General features: G+C 39.4%; 1 protein-coding gene across 9 annotated transcripts in view; it reads right to left on the bottom strand.

The window, feature by feature from the left end:
• LOC108378752 (breast cancer anti-estrogen resistance protein 3 homolog) overlaps positions 1 to 17,094 on the bottom strand; it is a 187,858-nt gene that overhangs the window by 13,552 nt on the left and 157,212 nt on the right. For 8 of the 9 annotated variants that reach the window (XM_017635070.1, XM_017635057.1, XM_017635064.1 and 5 more), the window contains 4 exons: positions 14,016 to 15,121; positions 10,848 to 11,285; positions 10,376 to 10,788; positions 9,876 to 10,316 (listed from right to left, as the gene is read on the bottom strand). In XM_017635070.1, the coding sequence (XP_017490559.1) occupies positions 10,175 to 10,316; positions 10,376 to 10,788; positions 10,848 to 11,285; positions 14,016 to 15,121 (2,099 nt within the window). In that variant the 3' untranslated portion in view covers positions 9,876 to 10,174. Of the gene's footprint in view, positions 1 to 9,875; positions 10,317 to 10,375; positions 10,789 to 10,847; positions 11,286 to 14,015; positions 15,122 to 17,094 lie in introns of those variants that run through there. The other variant, XM_017635077.1, reaches the window with a different exon arrangement.

The raw sequence follows: 17,094 nt of genomic DNA, 5'->3' as shown, positions 1-17,094 counted from the left end.
ATGACGAAGGAGCCTTTTGCTGTTCTTCAACCTTCCCGGATGTCTGTTGCACATCCTTCGACGAACATGCAGCCTCATCCTTCTGTTCGTCCTTGCGGATGTTGCGGGTTTACCTTGGAAGTCGTATTTTTCACGTGGATGCCTTCAGCTTCCATAGCCTCTCGCAACCGGGATAACAATTCCACTTTTCTTCCGGAGGTGGCCAAATTACGCTTTTCCAACTCCTGTTTCAGCTCCTCAATCTTTAAGTCCTGAATTTTCGCCATTTTCAGTAGTTTATCCTTCGGGATTTATTTAACAATCCCACTTCTGACACCAATTGTTACGATTATCCTCGAAACCTTGAGGGATTACCCAAATATACTCGGGCTCGTATCGCTGGATTGTTAAATAAATGCTAACGATGACCGAATTGTAGTACAATTAACTTTATTGTACAACAAACAATTTACAATACTTGCTAATAATGGTTTCCGAATAGGTATTATTTTGGCCCTTTTCCAACAATCGGGAAAAATTGCAGTCGTTAATATTGATTTTAGCACGTAGGTGAGATAGGGAAGGATTTTGGGAAGGATACATTTAACAAACTTGGGATTTAGGCCATCAGGTCCAACAGCGTTCGATTTTATGGATGTAGGAGTATGGACTGGACAACATCACACTCATTAACACAAGCAAAGCTAAAAACTCACAAGGACTTGGTCGGACTAACACTGTAGCTATCGTAGCATGGTTTACCCGTGGAAGCAATGGATTCTATAAACTTTTCATTTAAATCATTGACACTAAATCATCATCAAGCGGATGCGTCTTTTTATTTATATTTCCCAACCCGACTTCCCGAATTCTTTTCCAGGTTTGCTTAGAACCTATTGCTGCGCTGAATATATGTTCACAGTATTTAGCTTTTTGATACTTAATAGCTTTAGTTAACTCGCTTTTAAAAATTTTGTAGCTTCCATAAAGAGCTTCGATTTTATTGCGTTTTTAACTTTGATATAAACTGCTTCGTTTCTTAATCAATATTTTAATATTTCCATTAAACCATGGACGACTTTTACGTATGTTTGACTTCGTTATAAGTGGAAAAAATTTATCAAAAAGGTTGCTAAAATGGGTTTGAATAAAATCAATTTGATCATTAGGTGATATCAGACATCGCACGGATGTCCAATTAATTAGGTCCACACTTTTTCCAAGCTCGTCATAATTAATATGCGCAAAGTCACGGTAAGAATAGAAACTGTTCTTGCGTGTAAATTCAAAATCTAAGGCTAGGAAAATAAGATCATGATTTGAGAAACTAGGAAGGGACAGCTGGTCATACAGAAGCACTTTAGTCTTATCGCTTACAAAGAAAAGATCCAGCAGCGAGCTATTCGTTCGCGTAAAATGTGTGGGCATCGAGCAGTTGACGGAGACAAGTCCCAAATTATTCATAGCAAGCGCAAAATTATCGTCACTTAGTAGATTCGAATTGAAATCACCTGCTATGACAATATGGCTATGTGATAAAGTTAGTTCTTCTAAAAAGTCAATAAATTGTGTATAGTTTACGTTTTTGTTTGGCCTGTAAACACATCCTACTAAGATTCTGTCTGATTTTGTTGTCATTACCANCTTCCAAATAGTCAATAAATTGTGTATAGTTTACGTTTTTGTTTGGCCTGTAAACACATCCTAATAAGATTCTGTCTGATTTTGTTGTTATTTCCAAAAACAGATATTCAATAGAGCTTAGATTCAAAGACTTGCAATTGAGTTTGCACGATATACCTGATTTGACAAATATGGCAACACCACCACCTCGCTCAATTCTGTCTACCCGAAATAAATTATAGCCGTTGATATACACAACCTCATTATTATGCCAATCAGAGAACCAAGTCTCCGATACACAAATCGCATCAACATCAGATGATTCAAAAAGGTACCTGAATTCGTCAATTTTCCTGGGCAAACTTTGAGCATTGATATGACAAATTTTGAGTCCATGCTTTTGTTTAATCATATTAAACGTATCACCTATGGAACAGCAGTGCTTATTAAGATGCATGTGTGTAGCAGTTAACATCGCACCTTAAGAGCATTCGGCATATAAGTTTGTAACGCAAGTAAATAAGTAGCATTATAATGTCACATGTTTTAAGAGAAATAGGGTGGAGAGAATAGATTATAGGTACAGAAAGTAACAATAATTTGATAGTGCCAATATGTGTAAAAACATATGTATGTATGTAGTTCAAAAATTTCATTTGTTGTTTGCTGCAATTGAACTTAAATTCTCGATGCTGGAGACTCTCACTGTATTGCTCTGCGCTCTACCTCGAAATATACGTGGCCACGAATAGAGAAAACAGATGATAGCCGCTTTTGCTTTTTAAGCTCAATGCCAAACTTCATGACTTCGCGATTATGCTTGGTAAGACATTCATGCAGGTATATTTTCACATATGCACTATGCCCAATATCGCGAAGAGAAAGGGGCCTTCTCTTTGATTTGCAGCGACGCGAAACAGCAGCGAAAAGCAAAGAGCGATCGTTTGCTGAGCCTAATTTCACTTTGACAGGCGCAGTGTTGTTTTTATTGTGCACACGGAAAATAGCCCTAATGGGTGGAGCATTATAATTATGCTTAGTTATACGGAAATGGGTTTTGATCGAGGCGTATGGAGGTAACGGAGGAGCGAACCTCTTGAAAAAACTGTGGGTTGGAACAATTTGTTAGACGACCCGTGCTGATGTTCAGCCTGGCTGGGACCCAGATTATAAACTAGCCCAGTCTCGAACGGAGTGCTCCGGATACCTGGCGACCTCTGGTTCTATCAAGCCTTACCTGCACACACGGACCTCCATTGTCCGACACTCGTGGGACCAAAATATGAGTTTAATTTTAAAAGATAAAAAAACTTCCATGGAGGACGGTCCTCCCAAAAAACTGACAGGGGTTGCTCCGATTGATGCTACTGCCTCGGCCAAGGCATTGATTAGACCGCCAGTAATAGGAGATAGAGGAGGCTTAAGCGGCAGGGCTGGTCCTAGGACGAGTAACGTAGGAGGCAGGGAGGGAGTGGAGGTCTTGAAAAACCGGTCTCCAACCGTTTCTCGGCTGGAGCTGCGGCGTCAGCTCCGCCTATGGAATTTAGACCCCAAAACATACACACCTCAACCCAAGGGCGGGGTGCGGCACCTGCTTCAAGGTTAAACCGGCAGGATGCTGCTGATATACCCAGCAGCTCGAATAAGGTTGCAACCACAGGTCAGGGGGAGGGGGGCGGCTAAACATGTCCGCCCCTCGAAGCAGGCCTCCTACGAGAAAAAGGCGGCCATTAGGGTCGTTAATAGAATAGGAGACCTGCCGACAGAACAGCTTACGGAGGAACAACTTAAGTCGTTGGACTGGGCGAGGGGAGTGGTAGCCAGCTTGGGAAAACCGGCAGGCACTGCTCCAAAGAGACAACGATCTGCTGAACAGGCGGGGGGGTCGCCAAAAGACAGAGAACAGGTGGCCATAAATACCCCTTCTTCAGGAATGTTTTTAAGGAAGGCGGTGAGGTACTGGCCATCATTGGCAGAGGGGTGGAGGAGGGGGATATCCCGAAAGAGAAATGGAGGCAGGTGGAGGAGGCTATTTCTGAAATCTATCTCCAGGTCTTAAAGGAAAACCCTGGACCTCCTCCTCTCTTCCATGATTCCGGTTGGTATCTAGGTAGGGCAAAGCTCATCGCTTGCGAGGACCATAAGTCAGCCCAGCTCTACAGGTTGGCCGTTAGCAAGGTAGGTGAGGTTTGGCCGGGAGCCAAAATCGATGCAGTCAGCAAGGAAGAGATTCCTAGCAGACCTAGGGCTCGGGTTTGGATTCCGGCTAAACCGGTCGAGCCTGAAAAAACAGAGCGGATCTTTAGATCCTGCAATAAGGACCTGCCAACACACAATTGGAAGGTGGAGAAGATCGAAGAGCCGATAGAGAATAGAAGGCAGGTGTTGCCGATCCTCAACGCCGAATCGCTCGCCCCATTGGCGCAGAAGGATTGGATAGTCAGATTCGGGTTTGTTGACGCAACCGTTCGAATCTACCGCAGCGACGAGCCGGGCTTGGACCTTAATGAGGAGATCGACAAGTCTGGCATGCGCAGCGGTGGTGAAGAAGAGTTGCCCAGCAGCCAATGCTCATCCGACTCGGAGAGGCTAACCGGTTTGGGGCCGCTGTTTTATGAAAAGGATCTCCTCGCCGATGAAACCGAGGGTGAGGAGATCGTGGAGGTGGACGTAGATGTCACAATGGTGGCGGTAAAATGGACGGATTCGTATGAAGCTGATCCCGATCAACCTCCACCATTCTAAACTCGCGTCCGCGAATCTTGAGGTCCGCCTGGCTGCCGGTGGACTTGACGTTGCCCCATCCAGGAGCCGTAGATACTCGGCTACAAAATCTGCGGGCTTGGGGTGAAGGGCTTTAAGATAACTGCCGCACAAAATGCAGGTAAGACTCGAGCTTGCATATTAGCAAGGAACAACTTAAACATCTTCCTGCTTCCATAGTTCAGTGATGCCAATCTGGTAGCGGCAAGCATAGAGCTGGATAAAACCAGCTTCTGGGTAGCCTCTGCCTACATGGCCCACGATAAGGACGCACCACCAGAGGTGGTTCGGAAGTTGGTCAAGGAAGCAGCCTATAAGAAAAAACAACTGGTTGTCTCCTGCGACGCTAATGCTCACAATTCGATGTGGGGGAGCACGGACACGAACGCTAAAGGTGAGTCGATACTAGACTTAATTATAGGAAATAAACTTAGTGTTTTGAATTTAGGCTCAGAGCCGACTTTTATAACAAAGAGTAGAGAGGAAGTTTTGGATATAACCCTGACTTGGGACCGTTTGTCCATAAAATCAAGAGATGGGAGTACTTAGTGAAAAGTCTTGCTGTGACCATTTTATATTCAATTCAAAGTAGATTTCAAGACCCCCCAAGTTAGGGAGTTCAGAAATGTGTGAAATACCAACTGGGGGTTCACAACAAAAAACTGAGGACTTTATTGCGAAAGATACCTTCCCGGGACCCCGCCACGCAGGCGGAATTGGGCGGGTGGGTTAATCAGCTCACTAAAGCCATGAATAGTTCTTTGTCAGCCGGATGCCTGGTTGTTAGATACAGGGGGAAGGACAAACCACCCCAACAACTATCCTCGTTACGTGAATCCAATAGGACAATGTTCAATAAGGCCAAAGCCACGAGAGCAACAGAGGACTGGGAAGCCTATAAGGCTGATTTGAAAATATACAAAAAAGCAGTTAAAAATGCGAAACGTAAATCATGGCAGAGTTATTGCAAGGGAATTTAGGAAACCACGGAAGCGGCCAGATTAAGAATAATTTTTGCAAAGTCGCCATGCAACCTTGGCTATCTCAAGGGTCAAGGGATCTCATGGACTACGACGAGCGAGGAATCTTAAGGTCTCCTCCTGGACAAACACTTCCCAAGTAGCAATCCGATGGAACTCAACGACCCCACAAATGACGGGGGGCTATCTGATCTAGGAAATCGACTGATCACTAAGGCGAAAATCGAATGGGCTATTAAGACTTTTGGTCCTTACAAGTCACCGGGACTTGACCGCATACACCCGGCATTGCGTCTATATAAGAAGCTGTCTTAACATGGGCTATATTCCGCTAGGCTGGAGACAGACAAAAGTCTCCTTCATACCCAAGGCAGGTAGGTCCTCTCACATTAACCCCAAGGACTTCAGACCCATCAGTCTTACGTCTTTTTTGCTCAAAATTTTAGAGAGGATAGTGGATGATTATGTACGGGGTGTGATACCAACTAGTATGCTCTCCCTAGCGCAGCATGCCTATACGAAAGGCAAATCTACGGAAACCGCCTAACACTCGCTCGTCGGGTTGGAAAAAAGTTTATCAGATAAAGAGTATACTCTGGTTGCCTTTGTGGATATAGAAGGCGCCCGCCTTCAACAACATTAAAGTAAGCGCCATAACGGGTGCCTTAGAAGAGCTTGGAGTTGACCACAACGTAGAGCGCTGATTGAGTCTATACTTGTCAGCAGGAAGACAACCGCTAAGCTTGGCAACACCACAATAAGCAGAGAGGTCTGTAGAGGCACTCCTCAGGGAGGGGTTCTCTCCCATCTTCTCTGGATTTGGCAGTAAACTCTCTGCTGAAAGCATTCGGGAGGGGGGGTTGCCACGTCACTGCATACGCTGACGACCTGGCAATTGCCATTAAAGGCAAATACCCAAATACCCTAATGGAGATTTTGCGCTCTAACATGGCCACGCTTAGAAACTGGACAGAGAGGAGGGGGCTCGGAATAAACCCCGAAAAAAATGAAGCAATGAAACATAGGCTTCCCACAGTCTCTCCGGTAATCTTTATGGATGTGGAGATATCTTTGAAGGAGAATTTTAAGTATCTAGGACTCATATTAGACAGGGAACTCACGGGCTTTACACCTCGGTGGTCAGGCCAATATTACTATATGGAATACTCATATGGTGGCCAGCAACTCAAAAGCCAAGTTACCTAAAACTATTGAGTAAGGTCCTACGCATTTCAGGTGCCTTAAGGACCACTCCAAACAAAGCGTTAGAGGTGGTAACCAAACTGCCTGCAACAAACCTGGTGGGTAAATACGCGGCCGCCGATTCAGCGCTCAGACTAAAAAGCATTGTGCTATTGAAGGATCGGCGGTTCGGTCACGCCTCTATACTTCACACTCTGGGTAGTCACAAACAAGAAGTGGACTACTCCGCCCCTAAACCAACCTTCGATAGGCTCTTCAAGACGAGCATCCCGTCAAGAAGAGAATGGCAAACACCAAGACCATGGAGAAGGTGGGAACTGAATTTTTATATGGATGGATCCAAGGTAGACAATAGCGTTGGCTACTGAGTTTTCTGCAAGGAACTAGGACTAGAATTATCCGTCTGAATTCCGGACCACTGCAATGTTTATCAGGCAGAGGTTTTAGCTATAAAGGAGGTGGCTGTGTACCTTAGTACGCATGTCGTAACGAGGACTACGATTAATATTTTCTCGGACAGCCAGGCGGCCATTAAATCAATGAACATGGTAATGCTGAGATCGAAGGTTGCGCAGGGATGTCTCGCAGCTCTAAACGATATCAGCGCCGTGTTCAAGGTCAGCCTCATTTGGGTTCCGGGACATAGAGGTATTGAAGGAAATTGCAGGGCCGATGAGCTAGCCAGAATAGGTACTAATCTCCCGCTATGTGAAAACAGAGGCACAATTGGGATACCCATGGCAACCTGCAAATTAGAGCTTCGAAATAGCATGATCCAAGAGGCAAACAGGTCATGGCTAGAGGAGGGCACTTGTAGAACAACTAGGCTACTTTGGCCACAAATAGATAAGAAAAAGGGGAAAGAGTTGCTCAGCCTCTCAAGAGAGGATATTGTAAGGGTCATGGCTTGTGTTACCTGTCATTAGCTATTTGGCAGGCACTCTTCGAGACTAGGAAATATTCTCCCACGAATATTGTAGAAGTTGCAGGGATGAGGAAGAGGAAGAAACCATAAAGCACTTCTTCTGTAGCTGCTCAGCTCTGGCCAGGAGGAGAGCAGGCTTTTTAGGTAGGCCCTTTTTAGCTCTTTTACGGAATCATCATGCGTAGGAATAAAGCCAATCCTGCGCTTTATAAGAGCTTCGAAATGGTTCTGTGAAAATTAGGTACAGAGGTTCCCGTATTCTGCAGTGGTACCACAATGGACCTTCAAAAGGTCTAAGTGAGTTGGTAATTTGAACAGACTGCCACATCAACCTAACCTAACCTAGCATCAAACTGTGAGCACCCCTTTATCGCAGTCGTCGCAAAATCGTCTAAAAACTTCACAGGTGTTGTCAGACATTTCTTCTTTGCGTGCATTTTTTATATGTTGCCTGAAAAATTGTAATTATTCAACTTAATTACCAATTCCGAAAATTTGTTATTTCTTTTCCTTGATTTGTTTCTTTTTATCAGAAATTGCACTCAAATTAAACGCAAATACAGAAAACGTGCCCAATAAATAAAAAAATGTGATTGGCATTGCCATAATGCAACCCTGCTGCGAGGTTGCAAAATGTAGACGCGTAAAAAACATACCTTTGAGTGTGACAAAATGTAGATGGCGTCGTTTTCCAATTTTGTATGGGAAACAACAACACCACAGATTTTACGGTTAGAAAACGTCTTAAAATGTAGACCTCTACATTTTGAGACACTATTTGGAACGAACTGTGAATACCCTGAATCTGTGTGAAAGATGAAAATTTTTGGTCAATATCTTAGACTCGCCCAAGTCCATAAAGATTCAAGTGCTAAAAATATTTTTCTTAGCTTACTTCGATTCTCTACAAAAAAGGTACATATACCAAATTAAGTAGGACTAATACTTTCGAAGATAATTGCAATTTTAGTAAAAAAATTTATTTACTAATTTTTATTTTTTGAGCATATTATTGGTTTTCTACATACATATTGATACATCCCAAGTCTCTTCTGTGCTACCAATTTTCACAAGGCCGCGTTCACACTGTTACAAAGGACTTGTTTACATTTTTGTTATCCATTAAAAATATTTGGTTCGGCCTAGTCTTGGTTTCGGGCTGAGATTGGCCTACATAAATTCGGTAGTACAAAATTAAGAGAAAGTAGGTATACTTACGAATTTTGAAATAGAATTTTATATCCAAACAAAATTGAAATACTTATGCGTATTTATTTTTGACTTTTGCTATTTTACTTAATTAGTACTATATTTTGTATTTGCGATATAAAATGCTATAAATTAAATGCGTTTGATTAAAATATTGTCCAATTTGTAAGTTATAATATTTTTTAAATTTGTTTATATGTATATACTCATGTATATGTACATATATAGGTATAGAAGTATTAAATATCAAATATACATATGTATGTATGTATATATGTATATATAACGTGTTTAGTAAGATACCTTTGTAGCATCATTGGTAGGTTTACTTAAGCCCACAAATTTTTAAGTTCCCTGTGCACTCGCTGGTCGACAAGTACCTACTTCCTTAAATTTGTGTGTATCTTAATACGTGCATATGTATTTAAAGTAATCTTTTTAATCTGTATATTTATAGTAGTGCTTTATTCCTTAAGTTACTTATTAAAAATTTTCGAAGTGGTTTGTGGGTCTAAAAATTATAGAAATTTCCTTAGAAAAGGATTTCAGTCATCTTACTTCTTCATCTATCATGTAGTTACTTAATATATGTATCTTTCGACATGACGTCCATACTATGTATATGCGTGATAAGGTGAATTCATATAAAATATTATATGTATTTTGTTTTTGCTTCGGTGCACAAATGTCAAATTTCGGTGTTTTTCCGCTCAAGGAGGAAGAAGGATAGAAAATTCTAACACTCTAATTTTTGCACTATCTCAGAAGAAATTTTGATATTTGTGTATCGAGGCGAATTAAAGCAGCTGTTCTAGCAACACCACCTTACATGAATTCGCCTTGATGCGTGACGAGCCCTTTGCCAGCTCATTTAGGGTATGTCTACACTCCATGACTATACTTGATATGCATTTGTCACTTTCAAGTGCTTTAGTAGCTGCCTGACTATCAGAAAAGATAGCAAATACATTATGTAAAGAATTGTCTTTGTTTTATTCACATTAAAACTTATTATCTAGCTCTCAAGAAAAGCAAAAACTCCATATAAAATGACGCACAAGAAATGACTAAGAAATTTTCTTATGTGAATATATGTCCGTTCCACTATTTCTTGAGGCAACATACTATGAAATATCTGATCTGAAAATTCCTTGGACAAACGCCCGAAATAATGGCAAATTTTTTCTTGACCGTTTTCTTAAGAGCTGGATACTAAGCTTTATTCTGAACGCGATACTTTTAGCTTTACTAACACTTGCCTCCAATTCCATTCCACCAGTTTATAAAAAAACAGGGAGTGAAACAAACCTATTTTCTTATCGCAACTAGCGAAAGAAGGATCGCTTATAAAATACTGAGTCTAATCACTGTAAATTTATGCATCCACACCTATGGACATGCATATATATATGTATGTAAGAGAATATCCATTCTATTCATTATGAAAGTATAAACGTAGTTGCTTTTATATGTACAAAATATCGAACCCTTTTTATGCAGCAGCTGTATTGCAATCTGCGCTGCAAAATTTGTCAGCCATAAGTGCCAGCACTTTCTCTAATTTGGAATGACGATCTTCTGGCGAAGCGGTAGCGCCTTTACTTCCCCACAAAAATTTCACATGGAACTCGGTTCTGGAAAAAAGCTAAAACATAATGCCCACCTGACGCATGTACATTCATGGTTCACTCACCTGAAAGCATCACTGAGTAACTCATCCAGCCGTGGACTGGACTCTTCTAGCAGAATCTTAGCATTTTTCCTATACAGCGTTAGATTGTTGAGGAAATGACGCGCCGAATCTAGATGCAGAAAATTAATAGTCATGCCGAAATCGTCGGCTTTGGCTTCCCATGCCGTAATGCAAGTGCTGTAAAGGGAACAGCGCTTCTCAGAGTTCGTATTGTTCATTCCAATGATATCGATGATCGGCCGATCCTTTAGCAAAGCGTACAGCAAAACATGTGGCACTGTTGTATTTGGCGCTTGGGGATTCGAACACTCATTCATGCTGATTAGTGTAGGACGCAGTGATGCTTCAAAGGTAAAGGCGCTATCTGTGTACTTTTGACGAAGTATGTGCCAAGCTTGTTCCAGTTTTTGAATCTGAAAAAGTGTTTATGTAGTAGAGCTTATGTATGATGTAAATAAGCTATAATTAACACCTGTGGCATACATAGCCCCAGCATAATGGCACAGAAGCCAAAAAGATTTCCCAATGCCGTTTTGGTTTCCACCGCTATTTGTATCCATTTGCTGAGCAACTCGGCGCGATCCAAGTCCGTTTGGCAAGTGAGTATTGTTACTGCGACCATAAGTTTCATGCACTGTGTGCGCTCGATCAAATCAGCGCGGAAGACTTTACCAAATGGCAGTGCGATCATTTCTAAGCCGCAACAATCCAAGACATTGCGATCTTCGTCCTCTGGCAGTTCCTCAATTAGCAGACCGATGTCGATACGTGTGATATGCTCTGCAATTACTTTTGGTCCTGACTCAAGTAGCATCATCTTGAAGGTGGTGAGCGCATCACCATCCAAGGGCTTGTTATCCACCGACGGCAACAGCAGTGTGATGTAGTTCTCGAAGTCAAACTTTGAAACCTTAACAAAAAAAAAACGGCAAAGAAGTCAGTTTACAACTTACTCACATTTAGTGCCATGTTGGACGTTTTTGTAGGACACCTAATACTTCCTGTGCTACCACGTCGCACGAAAGCGGAGGACATGTATTTTCATAAACGGACACAAAATAGCAAACAACCATGTCGCCAGTTCTGACATGTCATACAAAAATTACATATATAAACAGTTGTAAAGTTGAAAATAACCAACAAAACAGATCGGAAATAGAGATCAATATACGTACATTAGGCTGGGCCGATTTTGTGTGGGGGAAAATAAATAATAAATAATTTGGCCGTATTGTAATAGTAATATTATGATGTCTTAGGTCTAAGCCAATTGTTATTGGCCAAGAAAGGCTAATTTAAAACTTATCTTTAGCCCGCGCAATTGAATCAAAGTGTATGAATTTTGAAAATGAAACTTTGGATTGGAATATCTACGGCATGCGTTAATTGTTATAAACAGGACGATATATCAAATTAAGAGCTTTTAAATTTAGTACCTCACGTTCATTTATCATTTTTCAATAAGTCTACACGTTTTTAAGATATTAAGATAAAACTTATAAAAACTATAATTTTCCCTTATGAATTTTCAATCTTCATTACTTCAGCAACCAAGTGAAAAATACAAAAAAGTAAAACGAGATTTATTTCAAACGTTTTAATGTTTTCGGATGTTTATATAATATCAAAATGACTATGGACTTGGTCACGCCGATTTGGTCAGTTTTCAAGATCGTGGTGAATAAAGTCAAACATGTATTGTCAAAGAATAAGAATCGTTTGGTAAGTTAATAGTAGTTTCAAGCAAATAAGCATTTACATACATACATTAACATAATACATATAGGGTGAGAAACGGCCATTTTAGGTCCATGGTTTCATTGGTCACAAAGTAGGGGACGTGCAATAAGTGTTTAGATATACTTAAATATTTTAGTTAATTCCATTATGTGAAAAAGTCTTTAACATATCCTGGGAAATCCTTTTGAGGACTCTCCAATTGGACGATATAGCTTTGCATTTAGCTTGAACGAAAAGTCACTCTCTGGCACACTTTTCTGTAATCCGGTTCTTTCATTTAAAGGTTATTTATACAATTGAAGAGAAGTTAAAAAAAAAACTTAAGTTTTTCGATATAACTTTGATAAATTTTACTCGAACGGTACGTAATAATTACAAAATTGAAGGCGAGACTTGCTGTTACTGATTTATTATAATAATATGATGAAAATCGTTCAGATTATTAACAAATTATTTTAAAATAAAAAAATGTTGAACAAATTTTTTTGCCATTTTCCTATATTTTCAATTTTTATATTGTATGCATAAACATAAGTAAACTAATTAGAAGTTGTGCCTGTTCAGTGTTTCCATACTCATTTGGATAAACAAAATTGTTCCACGATGATGGAAAATAATGGCTTTTCTATTAGAGCTACCGAAATTGTTCCTGAATTTTGCAAAAATTCGCATATATAGCTCATATTAAAAAAAGATTAGAATATTTGGAACCAGCGACCTAAATGCATGCCAGCAATATTAATGCTGTTCTTTTCATCTTTTGACTATAGGCCAATGCAATTATCAAGAGAACAATTAAAATGTTATTGAAAACAGAAAACTTTGAGATCAACGATAAGCTAAAGGGCTTCGAGAAATGATATTTCACTTTATCTTTTGTGTTAGCAGTTTCGTTATCTAGTAATATTCACCAAACCTTTTAGCTGAACCCAGAATTTTTAACAAGAATTGTCTTATTCGACTAATGTGCTGTGGGTCACTTGGTGGTCGATGCGCGATCTCTCACAATTAAAGTAAAAGACTAATATTTTGCAGGCTTGTTGTTGACTTCATGATACAATATATTTTCACTATTTCCAAGGGATTTGAGAAAAATTAGATTTTCGACTCGCCCTAACGTACATATCGTCACCTGAAGTGCCAAAGACTAACAACATCGTAACTGAAATGTGAAAAGTCGTGAATAATTTTTGTTTTTCATAAAATGATGTGCGAGTTATAATTCGATGAAATATGATGGACATATCAATCAAAAAGTGCATTTTGAATTTTTTATTAGTTACGTCTTTTTATATTTCAGGTGACGATATTTATGTATATGAGCTACTTTCACATACATATGTTTGTACATTAGTATCAAAAAAATGCTTGGCAGACATTGTGCCATCAGATAGAGGATGACATTTTGATTCAAAAGATTTTGGTAGTAGAACATCCTCAACTTTTTTATTTTAGAGCGGAAAAGAGCTAAATATTCAGCTGGGCAGTCAGAAATGCTTTTTCCCAAGAGAACGAGTGAAAATAAGACTTGAACTTATTCGGCTTTTCTTAGTTAAAACCATTATCTATTGGCTGTTTTCTACTAGTATGGCTTATGGTGTATAAATAACTATGGGCAATAAATAGTTTATTAAATAGAGACTCATCGTTCGGTTTGCCCTAAGAGGAATAGTATTCTGCATACATATTCAACAACAAGAATCCAAAAAGGGCTTGCATGAAGACATCACAAGTTGATAACCTTGTTTTGTTCCTTATCAAAGTTCAATGCCAAATCTTAAAAATACGAGAATTTTTCGCCTATAGAGTCATTTCACATGTAAATTTAAATCGGTTTAAAGGGGCTTTTGCCTTGATGGCGATATGCAGATCGGTATGGGTCAAATTTGTTTTCACCCACCGGTTTAAATTCGAGTATGTCCAGTGTGAAAAGCTGTTCTTCTGCAGCAATCGCATCAAACTCCGTCAGACTCTTCAAAGTAGCCGATGATGCCGAATTGGTTAGGAAGCGTGGATTTTTGATTATCACTCCGCGGTGCTGAGTAAATTCATTATTCAAATCTCCAGGTATTGAGCTCTGCGCGGAGTCACCGGAGCCATTGCCCGAATCAGAACCGCTGGCATGGTAACCAACTGCAACTATGCCTCCACGATGTGCAGCTGACTGCTCCTTCTCTTTACGCGTTTGACTATTTGTGCGCACGGGCTTCGGCGGCGGACTCGGTGGTCTCTCTGGCAACTCTGGTATTTGCTTCCCCTCCAAACTGGTGCCCAAAGCTGCTGCGTCTGAGCCGAAATCGCGCGCTAAACTAGAGATGCGCATGGCGGTACTGCCACGAAAATTATTCGTATTAGGCCGTGGCAACGAATGCGTGGTAAACTTGAAGTGATCCAATGCTTCGGTGACAGCTGAACAACGCGCGATTGTTTGAAACCCATTACCATGCAATTTACCAGCCTGAGCCAAATGTTCCAAGGGACTGTGCAATTGCAGGTTTTCAGCACCTCCCAGCGACATTTCGTGGGACCGTATCTCTTTCTCAAAATCGCTGAATCTGCGCCCAAGATCACGATGTCCATTCGTATTGTTGCTTTCTCCGGCTGGTGCTTGCTTGGCTTGTATCACACCATCGGCGCTAGAGCACGACTCACTATTGTGCGATTGAAGCAAAGTGCCAGTGAGCACGGCGTGTGCTGGGGTTAACGACTGCGAGCGCTGTTTCTTTGATGGCAAGCGTGGAGGTAAGTCGCGTTTGATGCGCGGCGGCGACGACATCGGGCTGTGCACTGGCTGTTGTTGGGTATATTGTGTTATTATTCCTGAGCCAAATCGAAAATTCCCACTATGGCTTATTGGAGAATTGAGTGGACTAGCAACACGTATACCGGCCAGCATTTGAGTGTGCAAGTGATTGCCAACAATCTTATGGCCATAGAATGATAGTGGATATGTACGATTGCATGGGTACTGAATTCGCGCTCCCGAAGCTACCGAAATAGGTTTGCCTGCAAACAAAGATATGTATTTATTGGAGTTTTGAAAGTACAGTGGCGATCAAAAATTAATGCATGGTGTTTAATTTTAAATATTTACAATATTTTTCAAGCTAAAATTTATTGATATTTTTTTATAAAAATATGGTTCATGCTTTAACAAAAACTATATAAACCACACTTCCAAACTTTATACAGAACTTAGAAAAATTCCAAAAATTTGTATCCAAATTTCGAGCTATGTAACCAGAATTTTTAGAAATTGTTTGAGTATGCAGTTAACAAGCTTATAAAATTCTAGTAAAACGAGTGTGAATTTTAAGCAGCTTTAAAATCGCATTGATTTTTCATAATTTTTTTTTTTGCTGACGGCTTTTGCGGTTTTGTTTTTCATATAAATAGCGAAATTTAGTAAAACTGGCGTTTATTATTTTTTTTTTCGCAAACCGTCTTGCGCATGAGAAACTCATGTTTATATGGAAAAAAGTGCAAAACGCCGTCAACAAAAAAATTATTAAAACTCAATGCGATTTTTTAAAAGCTCAAAACTTGCACTTATTTTACTAGAATTTTATAAACTTGTTAACTGCATACCCAAAAAATTTCTAACAATTAAGTAGTCCACTTGCAAAGTGCTCTATGTAAGATTTTTTCGATTTTTAGTTTTTGGTGGTTAACCTACCAGTATTTAAAGTAGTTTCATATCCACTAACAATACAGTGCAAAATCCTTATATATTCTGAAAAAATAGCATCAAATCTTAGCTACTCTAGCAAGTGTCGCTATAATACTCAATGTATTTATATATACACTTTCAAAAGTCGCTATAATATTTATTGTACGTATTTATACAAGTTCAAAAGTCCCCGTCTTCTTATGAACTTAGAAAACTGCAAGAAAACGTTGTAGTTTCGGTGCCTAGTGGAAGACGTCGCAAAAAAGAAGCAGACCAATCTTCATGGAACAGAGAACGCGTAAAGCTAAAAAAAGCTAGCTATGTAAAAGTTACTGTTTCAAAACTCGCTATATTATTTTTTTATATATATAATTTGCAGAAACTACCACACTGCATTTCGTTTTTTAATGTTATTAGGCTCTTATTTATCCAAATTTTCAGATAATAAAAAAATATACAATTTGGATTTTACTTGTTGTTGTAGTCTTTTTTTAATTTATGGCTTACTATTATAAAATCACATAACGCTGTTTGCAAGTGGACTACTCAATTCTGGTTAAAAAACTCGAAATTTAGATGAAAATTTGTAGAATTTTTCCAAGTTCTGCACATAATTTGAAAGTATGATTTATATAGTTTTTGATAAAGCATGAACCATATCTTTATAAAAAAATATCAAACAAATTTTAGCTTTAAAACCATTGTAAATAGAGGCATTTCATAACACCGCGGCCACCTCTGTGCGCGACCTCTAAGGATTTGGATGAAAGTTGAAGAGATTGAAGGTCTAGGTGACATGAATATACGTGCGGCATATTTTGCCGATATGACGTAGGGTTGCTATTTACACGGGATTTAAATTTTAAGAAAACGTCATACATACCTTTCTCTAAAGTGCTGTATCTTGGAAACATTTTAACGCAACTTAATGAAAAAAATTGTATTTCTTCCGTCTTGTTATGGGCTTTAATTGTGCTTTTATTACATTAATGTGCAATGTATAAAAAACACAAAAAAAAATTAAGTATACATTTTTCTTTTTGATATTTTTTTTTATTATAGCATTTTTAAAAATGTTTCTTTTTACACAAAACCATTGTCTATAATGTCAACTTTAAGTACCCAAATGGGCATAATGGGCTACTTATGCATTTGGACTCTAGATCGTCTAACGCTTGAGCAATATGATAAATAGACATTGAAATTTTATGAAATTGTATATTTTTGAAAGAGGAAAGGTGTGTAAAAAACAAAAACAATATGAATAAATCGTACTAACTTTACTAAAGGTCTGAAATCATGAAAATCC

Source organism: Rhagoletis zephyria, unplaced genomic scaffold, assembly GCF_001687245.7.
Source record: "Rhagoletis zephyria isolate East Lansing unplaced genomic scaffold, Rhagoletis_zephyria_1.1 Rzeph_scaffold_00119, whole genome shotgun sequence".
NCBI lineage: Eukaryota > Metazoa > Arthropoda > Insecta > Diptera > Tephritidae > Rhagoletis > Rhagoletis zephyria.
Note: the sequence above shows the minus strand (reverse complement) of the source record. Positions and strands in the feature narration are given on the sequence as shown.